The sequence below is a fragment of the Macaca mulatta genome, chromosome 12, assembly GCF_049350105.2.
Source record: "Macaca mulatta isolate MMU2019108-1 chromosome 12, T2T-MMU8v2.0, whole genome shotgun sequence".
Lineage (NCBI taxonomy): Eukaryota > Metazoa > Chordata > Mammalia > Primates > Cercopithecidae > Macaca > Macaca mulatta.
In genome coordinates this window covers 108714366-108733332 of record NC_133417.1, presented here as the reverse complement: position 1 = coordinate 108733332, position 18967 = coordinate 108714366, and the positions used below count along the sequence as shown (strand labels likewise).

The 18967-nt window shown below is 39.0% G+C and overlaps 1 protein-coding gene across 13 annotated transcripts in view; it reads left to right on the top strand.

Moving 5' to 3' along the window:
• The window catches only part of RAPH1 (Ras association (RalGDS/AF-6) and pleckstrin homology domains 1), a 129711-nt gene that overhangs the window by 42610 nt on the left and 68134 nt on the right, over positions 1-18967 (top strand). For all 13 annotated transcript variants that reach the window (XM_077957406.1, XM_077957405.1, XM_077957399.1 and 10 more), the window contains exons 2-4: positions 1854-1973; positions 5858-5963; positions 7083-7588. In XM_077957406.1, the coding sequence (XP_077813532.1) occupies positions 1854-1973; positions 5858-5963; positions 7083-7588 (732 nt within the window). The remainder of the gene's footprint in view (positions 1-1853; positions 1974-5857; positions 5964-7082; positions 7589-18967) is intronic.

The following is an 18967-nucleotide window of genomic DNA, read 5'->3' as shown; positions in this document are numbered from 1 at the left end:
GCTTCCTCCACAGGGAGGCACAAGATGTGCTCTCGCATAGCGGAGAGTAGAAGAACAAGGTAACCCAGTGCTTCATGAAATCTCTTTTATAAAATCCTTAATACCTTTAATAAAGAAGGAGCCTTTATGGCCTAAAGGCCCCATCCTTTAATACTATCATATTGGCAACACTTGAATTTTGGAAGGGACGCATTCATACCCTGGCATATGTATATCAAGCTCGTAAAAATTAGGCGTATCTTTTTTAATGGAATGCCCATGCACTATATAATCTTGGAGGAATTGCTTAAACCAGCTGACAGGCTATATTCCAAATATTGCCTAGATCTACCATAACAAAATTCGTGTTTTAGAAATGTGAGTCAAGAGTATTTAATGTAACATATGGTGATGATATTCATTGTGTCCCTGGGACAGAAGTTGAAGGAAAAGGGATTGTGGTCAAATAACTTAAGAATATGCTGGGTTTTTTTCCAGAAATAACATTTTATCAGATTTTAGTAACTATGATGTTAAGAAACATAAAATACCTACCATAACTTTGTGAACCAGGGGTTATAATCTGCTAACTTGAAAAAAAAAATTTAATTTGTTTCAAATTCATACTAACATGCCTGCCTGAGTTTAATTTTAATTTTGGAATATGCTGACTGGTTAAGCAAAGCTAATGTTTATTTGAAGATTTCCCGGGGCCTTTAATGTTGTAATGTTTATATTTATCAGATTAATCAGTTATTGATATTACATTGTTTTATGTAATTTTTCTTCCCATCTTCCCTTGCAAAATAATGTGCAAGTTCCATGTCAGATACCACACTATTTTATTTTATTTTTTATTTTATTTTATTTTATTTTTTGAGATGGAGTTTCACTCGTTGCCCAGATGGGAGTGCAGTGGCATGTTCTCGGCTCACTGCAACCTCTGCCTCCCAGGGTCAAGTGAGTCTCCTGGCCCAGCCTCCCAAGTAGCTGGGATTACAGGCAGGCACCACCACGCCCGTCCAATTTTGTATTTTTAGTAGAGATGGTGTTTTGCCATGTTGGCCAGGCTGGTTTCGAACCCCTGACCACAGGTGATCCACCTGCCTTGGCCTCCCAAAGTGCTGCGATTATAGGTGCGAGCCACTGTGCCCCGTCACACTATTTTATTAATGGGAAGAAGGAAAATAATTTCTTCTTTCAAGGGACTTATATTTGAAAAGTCACCACATACAGGATTTGGACCTGGATTTAGAAGTTTTCAATTCTGTTTCCTTCTTGAGTTTTGTTGGAACTGATGAGGAAGTAAGGTAGAGAAAGAAGACAAATGGGATAGAAAGAGGGTAGGAAGGTAGAATAGAAACAAATCTAGATTAAGATTTTTGTTTTGTCAAATTTTCTCTTAAATACTTGTTGGACTCAGGTTTTGTGGGATACCTATTGATATCTAAACAGATTTTTACAGAATAAACAGGACAATAACTTCTTCCATTAAAGTCTTCTGAAATGGCTTCCTTTTGGTGTTTGGGTGTCCTAGGATCTAGTAGTGGAGAGAACTATACTACTCTTATGTCCTCTGCTGATTGAAAGGAGTGCTCTGTTAATTTTTTTAGTAATGTTGTGATTCTGGTCATAATTTGATACTGTTGGCTTTTCTTTTACAGTTTCCTAAAAAAATTGAAACTTTATTCTTTGTTTCTACTCACTTGTCAACACTGTCTACATTAATGACTTAAGATTTTCTTTTAGAATGTAATTTCTGGTTTTGAAGATTTGACTCCAGAGGCTTATAATATATCAGAGCATATATGGCATAATTTTTCAAGTTAAACCTGTAACTTACTATTCATTCTGCACAAATGTCTGTATTTCAGATGGAGCAGCTGTCAGATGAAGAAATTGATCATGGTGCTGAAGAAGACAGTGACAAGGAAGATCAGGACCTGGACAAAATGTTTGGAGCCTGGCTTGGAGAACTAGACAAACTCACTCAGGTTGGACGTAATGCTTGAAAAACTGGTTGAGGATTTGAAGTCATCATTGTGTTAAAAGTTTAATATGCAGAAGAGGATATGGATATAAGTTAAATTTTAAAATATTGCCAGAAAGGAAGAAATGTTCGAAGTATTGACAAGTAAATGAAGTCATTCTAGAAGAGGAGATGTTAAGAATCTTTAGTTATTTTAAGGATGTTAAAAAAAAATACTTGTGAGGGAGGCTCTGTTCATCTAGAGGGATTGCTTAATATATGTTTCATAAATATGAGATAATTAGCTAAAAACTTTTAAAGCCTGAAATTCAAAAGTCTAAATTTTAGCAAACCCTATTACCTTAGTAAATTTGAATACATTTTCAACATAAGTAATTTCCTTCCACGTAAATATTTTCTTTTTTTCTCGAGATGGAGTCTCACTTTGTCACCCAGGCTGGAGTGCAGTGGCGCGATCTTGGCTCACTGCAAGCTCCGCCTCCTGGGTTCACTTCATTCTCCTGCCTCAGCCTCCCAAGTGGCTGGGACTTCAAGTGCCACCATGCCTGGCTAATTTTTTGTATTTTTTAGTAGAGATGGAGTTTCACCATGTTAGCCAGGATGGTCTCGATCTCCTGACCTTGTGATCTGCCTGCCTTGGCCTCCCGAAGTGCTGGGATTACAGGCATGAGCCACCGTGCCTGGCCCCATGTAAATATTTTCTGTGACATGATTGCAGAATACTGACAAAACCTAATTCTAGGCTGCATTTTAAAGCAGTGGCAAAATCTTTTAATTTTGCTTTATTCGATCTTGGGTTTTTAAAAACGGTAACTTTGTCCTCTAAACCAGCACACTTTTTAGAATAAAAGGGTACTATTGTTATTGCCCCCGTAATACATTATATTCAGTATATGAAGATGGTTATGTTTATTAAATAAATTTGACTTCATGGCAATGAGAACATTAGAACAAAACATTTACTCATAAATAATGTCTTTGGGAAGAACATTTGTGTAAAATTGCATAAGTATGAGATAACTGAAGGAAAAGTAAGGTGGTCAAGGTGGAAGCTTAAAGTACTAGCAGCTTATTTTTGTAGCAGTCTAGAATTCAAAGTGATAAACTCTTCATGTAATTCTTGCTAGATCATTTTGAAAGGCAGACATCTTTGTGACCATAATCTGTTAATACTGTATTTGGGGGGAATTTTTTTTTTTTGAGATGGCGTCTCACTCCTGTCACCCAGGCTGGAGTGCAGTGGTGAGATACTGGCTCAATGCAACCACCACCTCCCGGGTTCAAGCGATTCTCCTGTCTCAGCCTCCCAGGTAGCTGGGATTACAGGCATGCGCCACCATGCCCAGCTGGTTTTGTATTTTTATTAGAAACAGTTTCACCATGTTAGCCAAGCTGATCTCGAACTCCTGACCTCAGGTGATCCACCCACCTCGGCCTCTCAAACTGCTGGTATTACAGGCATGCTGGCCAGGGTAGAATGTTTTCAACTCCTACTAGGATTTCATAGATATCATTCCCTTCATCTCTAATCAGAAGAAGTGACATTTTTTTTTGTCAGAGATGTCTTATATCTGTAATTGCCAAGTTCTTTCTGTTTAATTCTTAATTTATAAAAAGTGTGATTTGGGCATAGAGATTATCGCTAGGCTATGCAGTTCTGTGCTGGGAGAGAGAGGAAGCAAAGAAGAGCAAATAGAAAATGATATTGCATGGAGAAAGTATGCAAGGGCCAGCTGACATGTGCAGTGTTCTTGACCATGTGGTTTTATTGTCCATGCTTGGGACGAGGGGCCCAAAAGAGAAAAGGCAGGTAGCTATTGGTCCAGCTGCTCTCGGTGGAGTAGGAACTACATGATGCTCCCCTGAAAGCAGTGTTTCTACTGGTTTGGTACCTTGTACTTTCCCCTGTATTTTAAGTTGCCTGACATAAAAGTGTGAAGAGCCACTAGTGATGTGACTGTTCTTTTCATTATATAAATCTGTCTTTAGAGAGAAAAAAAGATTAAAACCATTGCATAGTGTGACTCACTACTGTGTTGCTTTATAACACTTGGGACGTTTTCAAGAAATGTTTGACTTACGAAGTTTATGGCTAAAACCTCAAGTTTCTTATTTGTGTCATTACTTTAGTTCATTACAGTGTTATCTGTACACCTATATCACGTATTCAGTGGTATGGTATTTTCAACTTAGAATTAAAACAAGTTTAAGTTTTAAAGTTTTTAGGTAGTTGGTCAGTGTTCTAAAAAGTTTGTAAAATTTTGAATGTATGTACATTTTTCTGGAAGAGGGCTCATAGCTTTTATAAAATTCTCAGCAACCCCTTTAAAAAGGTTAAAAGAGTTCATGCCTGGGCAACAGAGCATGACCTTGTCTCAAAAAAAATAAAAAGATAGCATTATAACCCAATAGAATATCCAGCATTCTTTTAAAATTTGAAGCTTATTCAGTACTTACTTTAGATAGAAATTAAAGTTTTAAAACACTAATCCTTATATTTTGTGAATCTATTAAACAAACAATAGCTACTGACCTTTTCTCTGAATTTCTCTGTTGTAAATATCTTTTTTTCTTGCTGTAGAAAGGTTAGAGAGGAAAAGAGTATCATTTAAACTTACAAGTGTAACTTACAAGTCACCCTACCCAAAGTATACAGTATGATTCAAGATTTGTCACAGGCAGTGTAGCTGGGTTACAGTTTGCCCTCATCTTGATAGAACTGGAGAAGGACAAGAACATTTCATCATTGTTTGGACTTGTAATCACTTTTCATTAAAACAATTAGTGAGTCTTGGGTCTCAATAATTTTAAATCCAGAACTGTCCATTATCTTCAGAGTCCTTCATATAGCAAAGATTGAGGCTTTCCTGGACCTAAACCAAATCCCTTTGAGGAAAGAAAGAACAAAACGCCCTGTGTGGTTTCTATGTCTTCTTTTTTTTATTTTTTATTTTTATTTTATTATTATTATTATTTGGAGACTGAGTCTCACTCTGTCGCCCAGGCTGGAGTGCAGTGTCGTGATCTCAGCTCACTGCAACCTCCGCCTCCCAGGCTTAAGCCATTCTCCCGCCTCAGCCCCCCAAGTAGCTGGGATTACAGGCACCCGCCACTGTGCCCAGCTAATTTTTGTACTTTTACTAGAGAAGAGGTTTCGCCCTGTTGGCCAAGCTGGTCTCGAACTTCTAACCTCAGGTGATCTGCCCACCTCTGCCTGCCAGAGTGCTGGGATTACAGGTGTGAGCCACCACACCTATTTCTTAGCTTACCGTGTCCGTATTCATATACCTCACTTATTTTATAGTGCATGTGTATCAAATGAAGTCAGTCACTGTACTTAATATATTTGAAAAGATATTTACTCTGAACTATGACAGTGTCAAGTGCCTTTAAAAGTAAACATAGGCCGGATATGGTGGCTCATGCCTGCAATCCCAACGCTTAGGGAGACCGAGGTGGGTAGATCACTTGAGGCCAGGAGTTCGCAACCAGCCTGGCGAACGTGGTGACACCCTGTCTCTACTAAAAATACAAAAATTAGCTGGGCATGGTGGCACGTGCCTATGGTCCCAACTACTCGAGAGGATCTCTTGAACCCGGGAGGCACAGGTTGCAATGAGCCAAGCTTGTGGCATGGCACTTAAGCCTGGGTGACAGGACGAAACTTCATCTCCAAAAAAAAAAAGCATGTATCTAAAGATTGAAATAAGTATAACCAAAATAATGATGTGAAAAACAATTATACTTTTCCTTAAGGCTATGACTTAGGAGAACTTTGGTTTTATTTATTATAGTGTGGCAGTTCACTTAATCATAAAACAAACTTCATCTTTTTTATATTATTGAAACCTGAATTTAATATGACTATTCAACTTTCTTTTTATAAAGAGTTTGGATTCTGACAAACCCATGGAACCAGTAAAAAGATCTCCTCTTCGCCAGGAAACAAACATGGCCAACTTTTCTTACCGCTTTTCCATATACAACTTGAATGGTAAGATGTAATTGGAAATAAAATGTAAAATAGTGTGCTAAGTCACATAATGTAGGAGCAGTACAGCTACAATTCCAAATATAAAAACTCAATATAAAAGCTATGTGCGTAACTTGACCAAGTTCTTAAATTTCTTTTTTCTTCTTTTTTTTTTTTTTTTTTTTTTGAGACGGTTTTGTTTTTGTCGCCCAGGCTGGAGTTCAGTGGCACAATCTTGGCTCACTGCAACCTCTGCCTCCCAGATTCAAGCGATTCTTCTGCCTCAGCCTCCCAAGTAGCTGGGATTACAGGCATGTACCACCACACTTGGCTAATTTTGTATTTTTTTAGTAGAGATGGGGTATCATCATGTTGGCCAGGCTGGTCTCGAACTCCTGACCTCAGGTGATCTGCCTGCCTCGGCCTCCCAAAGTGCTGGGATTACAGGTGTGAGCCACTGCATCTGGCCCTTAAATTTCTTGATTTGTGTATTTTATTAATATTACTAATTGAAAATATCACAGAAAAAAGCAAACTAGAATGTAACTAAAAGATAGTTGGTTTTATTAATAATTGACAAACTACATACCCAAGTGGAACCCCACAGCAAACTTAATTGCATTGTTTTCTCACTGGATTAAAGTCCAGTGAAATTACTTGTTAGTAATTTTTAAAGCAGCCACTGTGGCCTTTATCTATTGTATTCCACCTAGTCAAGTTTATAATACTGACCTGTCAGTCTGTAATTTTTTAGACTTTTGACTTCTCTTTTTATGCCCTCAGCTCTTTCGGTATTAACATCTCTACCGAAGCATTGATCATATTAACAATGTATTGATGCCTGTGGTAAAAAGTTGCACAGAGAAATGTGGTTAAAACCATGGAATAGTATAAGATTTTTGTGGTGTTTTTGTCTTTGAACTCATAATTTATTCTTCTTTGATTATTACAAGCCTTAAAAGCGGAGGACTGTGTACTTCTAAAAATTTCTCTTGGAATTTAAAACAAAAACCAGTAATACTTAATTTTATTTGCTTTAGGCCCAACAGAATATATTCTTTTGCTTCATCATCTTCATTTATTAACTTATTTATAATAGAATGTATAAATTCTGGAAACATTATGTGTTGTTCATTGCAGAAGCTCTGAATCAGGGAGAGACTGTGGATCTGGATGCCTTGATGGCTGATCTTTGCTCTATAGAGCAGGAGCTCAGCAGTATTGGTTCAGGAAACAGTAAGCGTCAAATCACAGAAACGAAAGCTACTCAGAAGTTGCCTGTTAGCCGACATACATCGAAACCTGGCACCTTGAAAGGATTATCTTCTTCATCTAATAGGATAGCTAAACCTTCCCATGCCAGCTACTCCCTGGACGACGTCACTGCACAGTTAGAACAGGCCTCTTTGAGTATGGATGAGGCTGCTCAGCAGTCTGTACTAGAAGATACTAAACCCTTGGTAACGAATCAGCACAGAAGAACCGCATCAGCAGGCACAGTGAGTGATGCTGAAGTACGCTCTATTAGTAATTCCTCCCGTTCCAGCATCACTTCTGCAGCCTCTAGCATGGACTCTTTGGATATTGATAAAGTAACACGCCCTCAAGAGCTGGATTTGACACATCAAGGGCAGCCAATTCCTGAGGTAAATAGATGGAACTTTTTCCCTGCTATTTTATTATTGAAATAAAGGAGAAATTATATTAAAATAATGTAATTTTAATTACATTTTTAAATTCTTCTACATTTATAATTTGTCAGAGATACTCCTGAGATAGGTTTCAAGAGTACAGAAGGAATATATTATCAGATATGGTAGTGGCACACAGATGATTGAGAAGAAATTTAGTTTCTTCTTTTTTATTCTCATGACTGTAGTATTTGGAAGTTCTTGAATGGTATTTTTTATTGTAATTTGAGTCATTTCATGTGATTTGAAAATTAAAATGATTCGCAAAGCCATTTATTTATTCAGCTGATAGTGCTTTTAAATGTATGTTGATTTAAAGTAAAACTTAAGAAAACCACTTATATCATCATTGTGGTCGTCCAAGATTCTAGTTTACCGGGTTAACTCCAGTTCATTATCTTTTTTTTTTTTTTGAGATGAAGTTTGTACTCTTGTCGCCCATGCTGGAGTGCAGTGGTGTGATCTTGGCTTGCTGCAACCTCCGCCTCCCAGGTTCAAGTGATTCTCCTGCCTCAGACTCCCAAGTAGCTGGGATTACAGGCACTCACATGCCCAGCTAATTTTCGTATTTTTAGTAGAGATGGGGTTTCACCATGTTGGCCAGGCTGGTCTCGAACTCCATCTGAAACTCCGTCTGACCTCAGGTGATCCACCCACCTCGGTGTCCCAAAGTGCTGGGATTACAGACGTGAGCCACTGTGCCTGGCCGTCCATTTCATTATCGAAGAGTCAGTATGGTATATTGGAAAGGGCCACCAGGTGTGGAATCAGAAACTTGATTCTGAGTTTTCCTTGCCACTCACTACCCATGGGACCTTAAGTGAGTTATTCTCTTAAACATCAATTTCTCACAAGTAAAATGGAGTTCGTAGTACTATATCTGCCTTCCTGATAGGGTGGTTCAGAGAACCAAAAGTTATTCATAAACAGATTTTTTTTTTTTTAATAGACGGAGTCTTGTTCTGTCGCCCAGGCTGGAGTGCAATGGCATGATCTCGGCTCACTCCAACCTTGTCTCCCGGGTTCAAGTGATTCTCCTGCCTCAGCCTCCTGAGTAGCTGGGATTACAGGCGCATGCCACCATACCTGGCTATTTTTTGTATTTTTGGTAGAGATGAGATTTCACCCTGTTGGCCAGGCTGGTCTTGAACTCCTGACCTCGTGATCCGCCCACCTCCCTAAGTGCTGGGATAACAGGTGTGAGCCACCGAGCCCAGCCGGAGTTCGTAGTACTATATCTGCCTTCCTGATAGGGTGGTTCAGAGAACCATAAGTTATTCATGAACAGATTTTTAAAAGATGGAATATTTTTCAGCATGTGACTGGATAAGGTGGGGAATAGATTTGTGATAACAAGTTTAACAAAAGCTGAGTTTGGTGAAAGAGGGTCCTTTATTGAGTTCTTTTCATCAAAGAGACGGTAATTCTGTCATAGGGTAGCAGCAAGAAAGAAGAAAAGTGGGGCAAAGTTAAGTCAACCTTTCCAATAAGCTTGTGTTTACAATACTCTAATATGGGATAAAAGAATCTATTTATGAATAATCAGTACTAAAGTAAAATCTTGAATTTTAACTATTACTTGACATCATTGATTTTTTTTTTTCCTAATTTAATTCTTTGGATTAATTTCCATCAGTCAGTAACTCTTGGTACCCACCCATGTGCGTAACTTTGTTTTTGGTACTGTGGAGCACAAAAGGAGTATTAATCATGGTGGTTTGGAGATAAACTTGAATTATTTCTAAGAAAGTTAGCCAGTCTTATCAATCTGAAGAATAAACTTTCATTTGTTTAAAATGAAACTTATCTAAGTGGTATATATTCTATAGAGAACTTGAAAACTGATTTCTAGGCCTGATGCGGTGGCTCACGCCTGTAATCCCAGCACTTTGGGAGGCCGAGGTGGGTGGATCACCTGAGGTCAGGAGTTTGAGACCATCCTGGCCAACATGGTGAAACCCCATCTCTACTAAAAATAATTAGCTGGATGTGGTGGCGCATGCCTGTAATCCCAGCTACTCGGGAGGCTGAGGTAGGAGAATCGCTTGAACCAGGGAGTCGGAGGTTGCAGTGAGCCGAGATCGTGCCACTGCATTCCAGCCTGGCAACAGAGCAAGATTCCGTCTCCAAAAAGAAAAAAAGAAAAAAGAAAACTGATTTCTATTTTGTGATACCTGGGAATTATATTTAGGATATGAGCAGTATTTTATTAGGGGTGTGCTTTCTTGGCCATTCTTTGTTTTGTACGTTGATATTACTTCCAATCAGTTTACAGTATTTTGAGTTGGGTTAAGATGCATGAGGACAAGTTATAAACTAATCTGCGTGTCTGTCTTTCTGTCTGTAAAATGTGCTTGTTCTAAAAGTTCATACAATATAGGGGCAAATTGAAGTAAAACATGAGAAGTTCCTCTCTCCCAGCAAGGACACTTCAAATGTTATCTAGTGGTATCCATGTATATCACTGTGAATACTGCAAAGAATACCAGTACTCAGTGGTGTAATGTTTCATATGAGAGTTTAATGTAAGGTTTGGTGAGTAAACCAGGACTATAGCAGGGAAAGGAGTTAAAAAGTCTTACCTAGCTAGCCTGTTCTTTTGCCTCACCTAGGAGTATAGAAAGGTGGTTTAACAAACCTGGAACTTGCTTCAGTATGCTTTTTTCGTAGGTCTAGTCTGTTCTGATTCAAATAAACTGAGGCAAGCTTTAATATATCCTGAACTCATGTATCAAATTGTCTTTAAATGCAAATACGGTTTTAAAAATATTTTAGTTTTTCATGCATGGCGTTAAATAGTTTTATGAGATATGTTACAGACAACTATCCTCTACCCACAGACACATCATATTCTGCTCCCAGAGGTAAGTAATTTTTGCTCATTTAGTTGACGCTTAGGGAATTTACCTCTTTATCATTAAATCTACATACACGTTGCCATTTCTTGGTTTTTTTTTTTTAGTTGTATGTATTACCTATTGACTTTTCACTCCAGAAGATGAGGGTATAGCTGTCTATACACAACTTCTCACTTCTCCCTTCCTGTTCTTCCATTCTCCAAGTATATTTTGATTGAACTAATATTCAGTGTTTATGTTAAAATGACTATATACTTGCAATTTACTGCTAACCTCCATATACTCTTATGACTACATTCCCTTTCTGGAATATCATTTTACTTTTACTGGAATGAACAGATTTTTTTAAATATTTAATTTTATAGGTGATCACTATTTCAATTTCAGACTTTATCTCAGTTGATTAAATCTCTCCGGTTCAAGCCAAATTGTGTTCCATTAATTGCATCTTCTTAAAATTCTATTCTTTTTTTTTTTTTTTTTGTAGTCTTTGGGATTATCCTTAGGTCTTTTTTCTTAGGCTGGTGAGCTTATCTGGAGAAAGTTCTTCCAGTCTTCTATGCTGGCTGCCGAGTGTTTTAGTAGCCCATTTGGGAAAGAAGGGTTGGAACATGAGGATGGTCCCCATTGTTCCAGTCTGTAAGCTTTCATCAAATCCTTTTAGGTCAGGGTTTCTCAGCTATCAGCACTATTGACATTTGGGCTAGTTTTCTGTTGTGAGTGGCTGTCCTATGCATTGTAGGATGTTTAGCAGCATCCCTGGCCTGTACACACTAGCTGTCAGTAGTACACATACCTTCTTCAGTTGTGACAACTAAAAACGTCCACAGACATTGTTACATGTTCCTTGTAGGACAAAATCCACCCCCAATTGAGAATCACCACTGCTCTAGGCAGAGAGGGTTAACAGTAGGTCTGAGTCCTTTTCTTCATGGAAAAATGACCTTGGATTTTCCTTCTCCTGACGTTCTTTTCCTGGACACATATTGGATTAAGAATTAAATATAGAATATCTCCAGGTAATATTGTTTATTGTGAAATTGACCCCTGTTGGTGAATGTATATGGACCAGGAAAACTGTCCATGAATAACTGAATTAGCCTATGAAAAGACACAGACCTTGATTTTGTGGTGTGCAGTGTAACTTTTTTTTTTTTTAAAGACAGTCTCACTCTGTTGCCCAGGCCGTAGTGCAGTGGCGCAGTCTGAGCTCACTGCAACCTCTGCCTCCCAGGTTCACATGATTCTCGTGCCTCAGCCTCCCGAGTAGCAGGGATTACAAGCACATGCCACCAGGCCTGGCTAATTTTTGTATTTCTCTTTTTGAGTAGAGACAGGGTTTCCCCATGTTGGCCAGGCTGGTCTTGAACCCCTGACCTCAAGTGATCTGCCTGCCTCAGCCTCCCAGAGTGCTGGGATTACACTTTGGGAGCCACTGCACCTGGCCAGCAGTGTAATAACTCTTGTAAATGAGCATGAACGTGTTCTTTAAGGGGCCCTGGCACTTACCCTCATTGGCTGTTACAAGGTACTGCTGGTTCCTGTTGAGCATGAAGTTTCCCTAAGCCAGAGTGTTTTCTGCACTTACCACGTGGTCTCTTTCCCTTACAATGAGCTATCACTTACGGGCCCAAAAAAAAGGGCCCGTGGTGAGCTGTATGGACTCCCTCTGAAGATGGCATGTCTGATGCTAGCATGCCAGCATGCCCTCTTTTTCTTTATACTAAGAGCTGAGTGAATCTGGCTTCAAGCTATAGTCTGTTGGGTCTTGTGAGTGGATATTAATCTGTACCTGAGACCGCTGCTCATGGGCAAGTGAGTAAAGGAGGGAATCTGAGAATTAACTGCTTTCTTAAACGTGTTTTCAACCATTCTTCCTGCTTTTAGTCTCAATATCACTTGTCTGCTCTTGCTTCTGGGGACTTCTGAGGTTACACAATATAAATTGAGTGCTCCTCTGCTTTTCTCCAGTGCTGGCCCAGCATTCAGCTTTGCTAAATTGGTTACCACTCAGCCATATGCTTATTTTCCCCTCTTCCCACCCCCATTTTAATCCCTGTGAAACAATGCTTCACAACTTGGGCTACTTTATCCTGCTGGGGATAGGCAACATTTTTGGTTGTCCATCAAAGGAATGTGCTACTACTGGCATCTAGTGGGTAGAGGCCAGAGGTGCTGCTAAACATCCTACAGTGCACAGGACAACCCACATGAAGGATAATTATCTGGCCCAAAATAGTGCCAAGGTTGAGAAACCACATTTTAAATCGTGTGGCACCTGTTAGTCACGATCAGCAAGGTGGCAGTTACGGTATGTTGCATGAAGTTCTTCTGTTGAAAGTTTCTGATAAAGATCAAGAAAGTACCAGCATCAAATCTTCTTAGATTCAAGGAAATATAGGTATCTTTGGCCAGTCCCTTTCTCCTGAACTCCAGGTACATATATTCCATCTCTAATCATTATCTCTATTTGGATGTATAATTGCGCATTACATTTCTCCAGAGAGATAGAACCAATAGGATATGAGTGGGGATTTATTATGGAAATTGACCGACACCATTACAAAGGCTGAGAAGTCATATGACAGGCTGTCTGCAAGCTGGAGACCATAGGATGGTAGTAGTGTGGCTCAGTCCAAGTCAGAAAGCCTCAGAACCAGGAAAGTCCATGGTGTAATTATCAGTCTTAGGCTGAAGGCCTGGGTACCCAAGGGAGGCTGCTGGTATAAGGCCTGCGGTACAAAGACTGGAGAGCCTGGAGTTCTGATATCCAAGAGCAGGAGAAGAGTGTCCCATCTCTAGGAAAGAGGGAAGAAAGCACCTTTTCTCTGCCTTTTTTGTTCTATCTGGGGCCCTCAGTCAATTGGATGGTGCCTACCCACAATGACGGTGGGTCTTCCCCACTCAGTCCTGGTTCATACACCATCTCCTCTGGAAACACTCTTCAGAGACTTACCCAGATGCTTTACCAAGTTCTCTAGGTATTCCTTCATCCAGTGAAGTTGATAACCTAAAATTAACCATCACAAGTAGATTGCTCAAATTTAACTGGTCTAAACCTCAAGTTCTGCTCTTTTTCTTCAAACTTATTTCTCCCACTGTCTTCTCTATCTCAGTTGATAGATATTCCATCCATTTAGTTCATAAAGCAAGCTCCTTGGAGTCTTTATCTACTTATTTTCTTTCTACCTCTCTTCCAATCCAGCAGCAAATTCTGTTGGTCTTATCTTCAGAATATATCTAGAATATGATCACTTTTCACCATCTTCACTGTCACCAAGCCAACTTCATCTTGATCTAGATTTTTGAATAGACTTCCACCTGGTCTTTCTGCATTCACCTTTCCCTTGACGGTCTATTATCCACACTGCAGCCAGAGTGATCCTTTTGAAATGTAAGTCAGATCATCTCTTTTCAAACCTAAAGGCTTTGCATCTCAAAGTATAGCCCAAACTCCTATAATGGCCTATAGAGCCTTGCCTGATCTGCTTTCCTGTTACCACTGACCCTATTTTTCTTCCTTCTGTCCCTTACCGAACTAGCCATACTGTCCCATACTTGTTCTCTTCCAGTAGCCAGAGCCTGCCTCTTAGCCTTTGCACTTACTCAACCCTGCCTAGACGCCCTTTCCCAGTCTTCTGTATAACATACTCCTAACTACCTTCTGGAATTTGCGCAAGTGTCATTTTCTCATAGAGGCGTTCTTTGATCATGCTATTTAAAAATGGAACTCCCCTTACTCTGCCCTATTATTACCTTTTTGTGTGTTTTGGTTTTTGGGTTTTTTTTGAGACAGATTTTCGTTCTGTCACTCAGGCTGGAGTGCAGTGGTGCCATCTTGGCTCACTGTAACCTCTGCTTCCTGGATTCAGTGGATCCTCCTGCCTCAGTTTCCGGAGTAGCTGGGACCTCAGGCATATGACATCATGCCCATTTAATTTTTTAAATTTTTTGAAGAGATGGTGTCTCACTATATTGCCCAGGCACTGTATCAGACTCCTGGGCTCAAGCAATCCCCAAACCTTGGCCTCCAAAAGTGCTAGGATTACAGCTGTGAGCCACCGTGCTCAGCCTTTGATTACTTTTTATCTCTTGTTTTTTTTTTTTTTCTCTTTAGTACTTATCTCCATTTAACGTACTATATACATTACTTTTTAATTGTCCTCTCCAACTTGAATATAAGCTTCAGGAGGAGAGAGATTTTTCATTTTTTTAATTCCTGATGTACTCATCACATCTAGAACAGTACTTGGCTCATACGCACTCAAATATTTGGCCCGGCGTGGTGACTCACGCCTGTAATCTCAGCGCTTTGGGAGGCCTGAGCAGGTAGATTGAGGTCAGGAGTTCAAGACCAGCCTGACCAATCTGGTGAAACCCCATCTGTACTAAAAATATAAAAGTTAGCCGAGCTTGGTGCATGCCTGTAATCCCAGCTACTCCGGAGGCTGAAGTAGGAGAATCACTTGAACCCGGGAGCCAAGATCGCACCACTTCGCTCCAGCCTGGGTGACAGAGCGAGACTCTGTCTCAAAAAAAAAAAAAAAAGCACTTAAATATTTGAATGAACAAATATATGCATGTGTTCATTCCACCATTTTAAATCTAGAAGCCTATACTCTAAAATTAGCAGCACTTTTTTTTTCAGGATGATGACTGTGAAGTGTAACATACATAAAAACTCTTTAATAGTGAACTTTTTTTTCATATCTAGGTTCTCTAGAGCCAGTAATTATACTTAACTGTTTAGAGAAACCCAGCATAGAATAGTGGCTTTTACTGACATTTAGTGATACAAATATCGGTTAAAAATACCAATTTGAAATTAATACTGTTTCATCTTGGGGACATGGGTAGTTAAGTTGCCCATCTAAAAGTAATATTGTGGCTCGTCTTTCTGCCTGTCACCATGGACAGGCACAGTCCAATTTAACTTCTCAAAGAGTTTATCTTTATTACCTGCCTTTCTTTTGCTCGGCTTTTGTTAAAATACTGTACTTCCAGCACTTCACATATGTTATCTCATTTAAGCCTCATACTATTTCATCAAAGCCAATACTGACAAGATTAAGTGGGTCAAATAACTGAGAAATCTGTGTTTGAGTTCTAAAACCACAACGTTTGCTTCCCAATCTTCATAAAAATCTTAGTGTGGCCGATTGTTAAAAATAATTATTTCCCAAATGAATTATAGAATAACTTCAGTCAATATTATTATAAAGTCTGTCAGCAATAATGACCATATGCCATGTTTTTAAAACTAGAATTCACTGTAGTTGAAATAAATTGTAATAAAGGCTATTCCTCAACCATTACAAAATATGTTGCAACTGATTTACTCATCTTTTTGGTACTTTTATTCCTGTTAACTGATAAAACATCTCAATAGGACAACAGTTTGCAAATTTAATTGGTAATTTCATGTTACAATTTTCATATAAAGTAGGATATTACTAATTAAAGGTTAATGTTAGAATTTACCTTTATTTTTCTGGTGGGATTATTAAATTTTAATAATTTTTTTGAATTTGGAATTTTATACATGACTGTTTTTAAAATGAAAATACTTTGTAAAGCTATTACTTTATAGCAGATTCAAAGGATTTTTTCATCATAATATACATAATATAATCATCAAGTTTTCTTAAGATTCAGCAAAACCTTTTGCCAAATTTAAAGGAATAGGTAACGTCAGCACAGTGGCTCACGCCTGTAATCCCAGCACTTTGGGAGGCCAAGGCAGGCGGATCACCTGAGGTCCTGAGTACCAGACCATCCTGGCCAACATAGTGAAACCCCATCTCTACTAAAAATACAAAAATTAGCTGGGCGTGGTGGCGGGCACCTGTAATCCCAGCTACTTGGGAGTCTGAGGCAGGAGAATCACTTGAACCTGGGAGGCAGAGGTTGCAGTGAGCCGAGATGGTGCCACTGTACTCCAGCCTGGGCGACAGTGAGACTCCGTTTCAAAAAGTAAAATAAAATAAAATAAAGGAATAGGTATCAGATGAAAAAAGAGGCTGAAGATTTAGTGAAATCCAGGGGAAAAGCCTAATTCACACAAACATGTTTCAAATACACCCCCCCAATAATCACTGGCACATATGCCCTGACTCTTACTGTTTGTGTTTCTTGGAAATCTGTGTGATTTTTTTTTTTTTCCCTGCAGAAGTTAAAAGCATCTTTATTTAGGTTTAGGCCTGTTTTTGTTTTGGGTTTGTGGAGGGCTGGTAAAAGACCGTTTTTTTGACAATACTAGAAATATATTCATCTGGCCGGGTGCAGTGGCTCACGCCCGTAATCCCAATACTTTGGGAGGCCGAGGCAGGCGGATCACTTGAGGTCAGAAGTTCGAGACCAGGCTGGCCAACATGGTGAAACCCCGTCTCTACTAAAAATACAAAAAAAAAAAAAAAAAAAAAAAAAGCCTGGCATGGTGGCAGATGCCTGTAATCCCAGCTACTCACGAGGCTGAGGCAGGAGAATCACTTGAATCCAGGAGGCAGAGGTTGCAGTGAGCCAAGGTTACGCCACTGCACTCCATCCTGGGTGACAGAGCGAGACTCCATCTCCAAAAAAAAAAAAAAAAAAAAAGAAATATATTCATCTATTTAAAATGAATAGGGGCTATAAAACAAAAAGAAATGTTTTTAAAACATTCACAAATTTACTGGCTATATAATATCCAGTAGAAGGAGAGCAGAATAAAGAGGAAAGGGGGCAAAACAGAAAAATTGAGTGCTTGTTCTGTTAGCCATTGTGTTTTATGTCTTAACACACGTTGTGCAGAGCCCAACACCTTGTGGAGGGCACGATTATCCCTCTTTTACAATGGAAGGAACTGAGGTAGAAAGAGACAAAATAACTTGCCCAAGGGTTTGAACCCAAACATACTGGTTGTAGAGCTCATACTACCATATTATGCTACTTCATTACAGAATTGAAGGAAAATCAAGATGAGAGTAGACTAGCCAGTGCTCTCAGAGCCAGACCTAGAGACAGAACTACATAGGCAGGAGAGAAAAAGGCAAAGGAGACGTACGTAATAATATCCCCATCTTGTGGTGGTTTTGTATTTTTTTTAAATATTTTAAGTAAAATTAAGTTAACTTGTAGCTCTAAGCTAAATAAAGCTTAAATAAAATTAAGATGAGGGGTGGCGGTTCCCATTCTTAGTAGTAATATTAATCATTCATAATTTTTATGCCAACCTTTGAAGATAAATGCTATGATTATCCCCATTTTGCACATGAGGAAACAGGTTAAATGATAGGCCCAGAATCACCTTGCCAATAAATGGCCAAGCTGGGGCTTGAACCCAGGCACTCTAGCACTGGGGTCTCCATTCTTAACCATCATGCTATTCTTACTTTCGACATACGATTTGTGGAAAATACATACACGTGTTAGTAAAGATGATGGAAATCTATTTTATTGAAACACTAATGAGTGGTCATAAGCCTCCACTTCTTTCCGGTTGTAATCTACAGTGTTAGCTATCACAAGGAAGTGTTTTATTTGTAACCACTACTTTGGTACAAGGCCATTTCTTTATAATGGTTTGGCTCCTATGTTCAGATAAATGGTTTTTATTTATTTTATTTATTTTTTGAGACAGGGTCTCACTCTTTCACCTAGGCTGGAGTGCAGTGGCGCAATCTCAGTTCACTGCAGTCTCCACCTCCTGGGTTCAAACGATTCTCGTGTCTCAGCCTCCCTAGTAGCTGTGACTATAGGTGTGCACCACCACACCTGGCTTGTCTTTGTATGTTTTGTAGAGACGGAGTTTCACCCTGTTGACCAGGCTGGTCTCGAACTCCTCACCTCAAATGATTCACCCGCCTGGGCCTCCCAAAGTGCTGGGATTACAGGCGTGAGCCACTGCGGCTGGCCAGATCAATGCTTTTTAATATGTGCATTCCCACCCCACCCCAAGGACTCTAGCTTGTAAATGGCACTTTGTTTTAACATGTTATAGATTCAGTTCAAGAAAGTAGTGGTTCATAACTTTGCAGAGATTTGTGGTGAGTTTTTGTAAGATTGATAGAAAGTTTTTATCAAACAAAATGACACAACACTTTGTAATACAAATGAAAGTTTCAAAACTGAGAAAATTTATAGCAAAATTTATACAGAGAATTGACCTTTAAATTCATTTTTTTCCCCGTGGGAGACTCACTGGACATTTTTTGTTACATATTTTGATTTATGAAAGTAGTGATAAAGAGTAGGCAAAGATTAGACTTGGAGCAGATAAAATTTTTTGGTAAGAAAATAGGTACTTTATGGAAATGGACCTAATTAACATTAAAAAGCTATATTATTCCATAATCCCTTTTTATTCATGTTAATGTAACATAAATTTTTAATCTTTGTTTATTTACTATTTTGTATTGTTTTTGTCATTTCATATATATCCTTTTCTGGTTAGGGTATACTGCGTAATAGCTATAGTATTCCATTGTACTGTTTTACA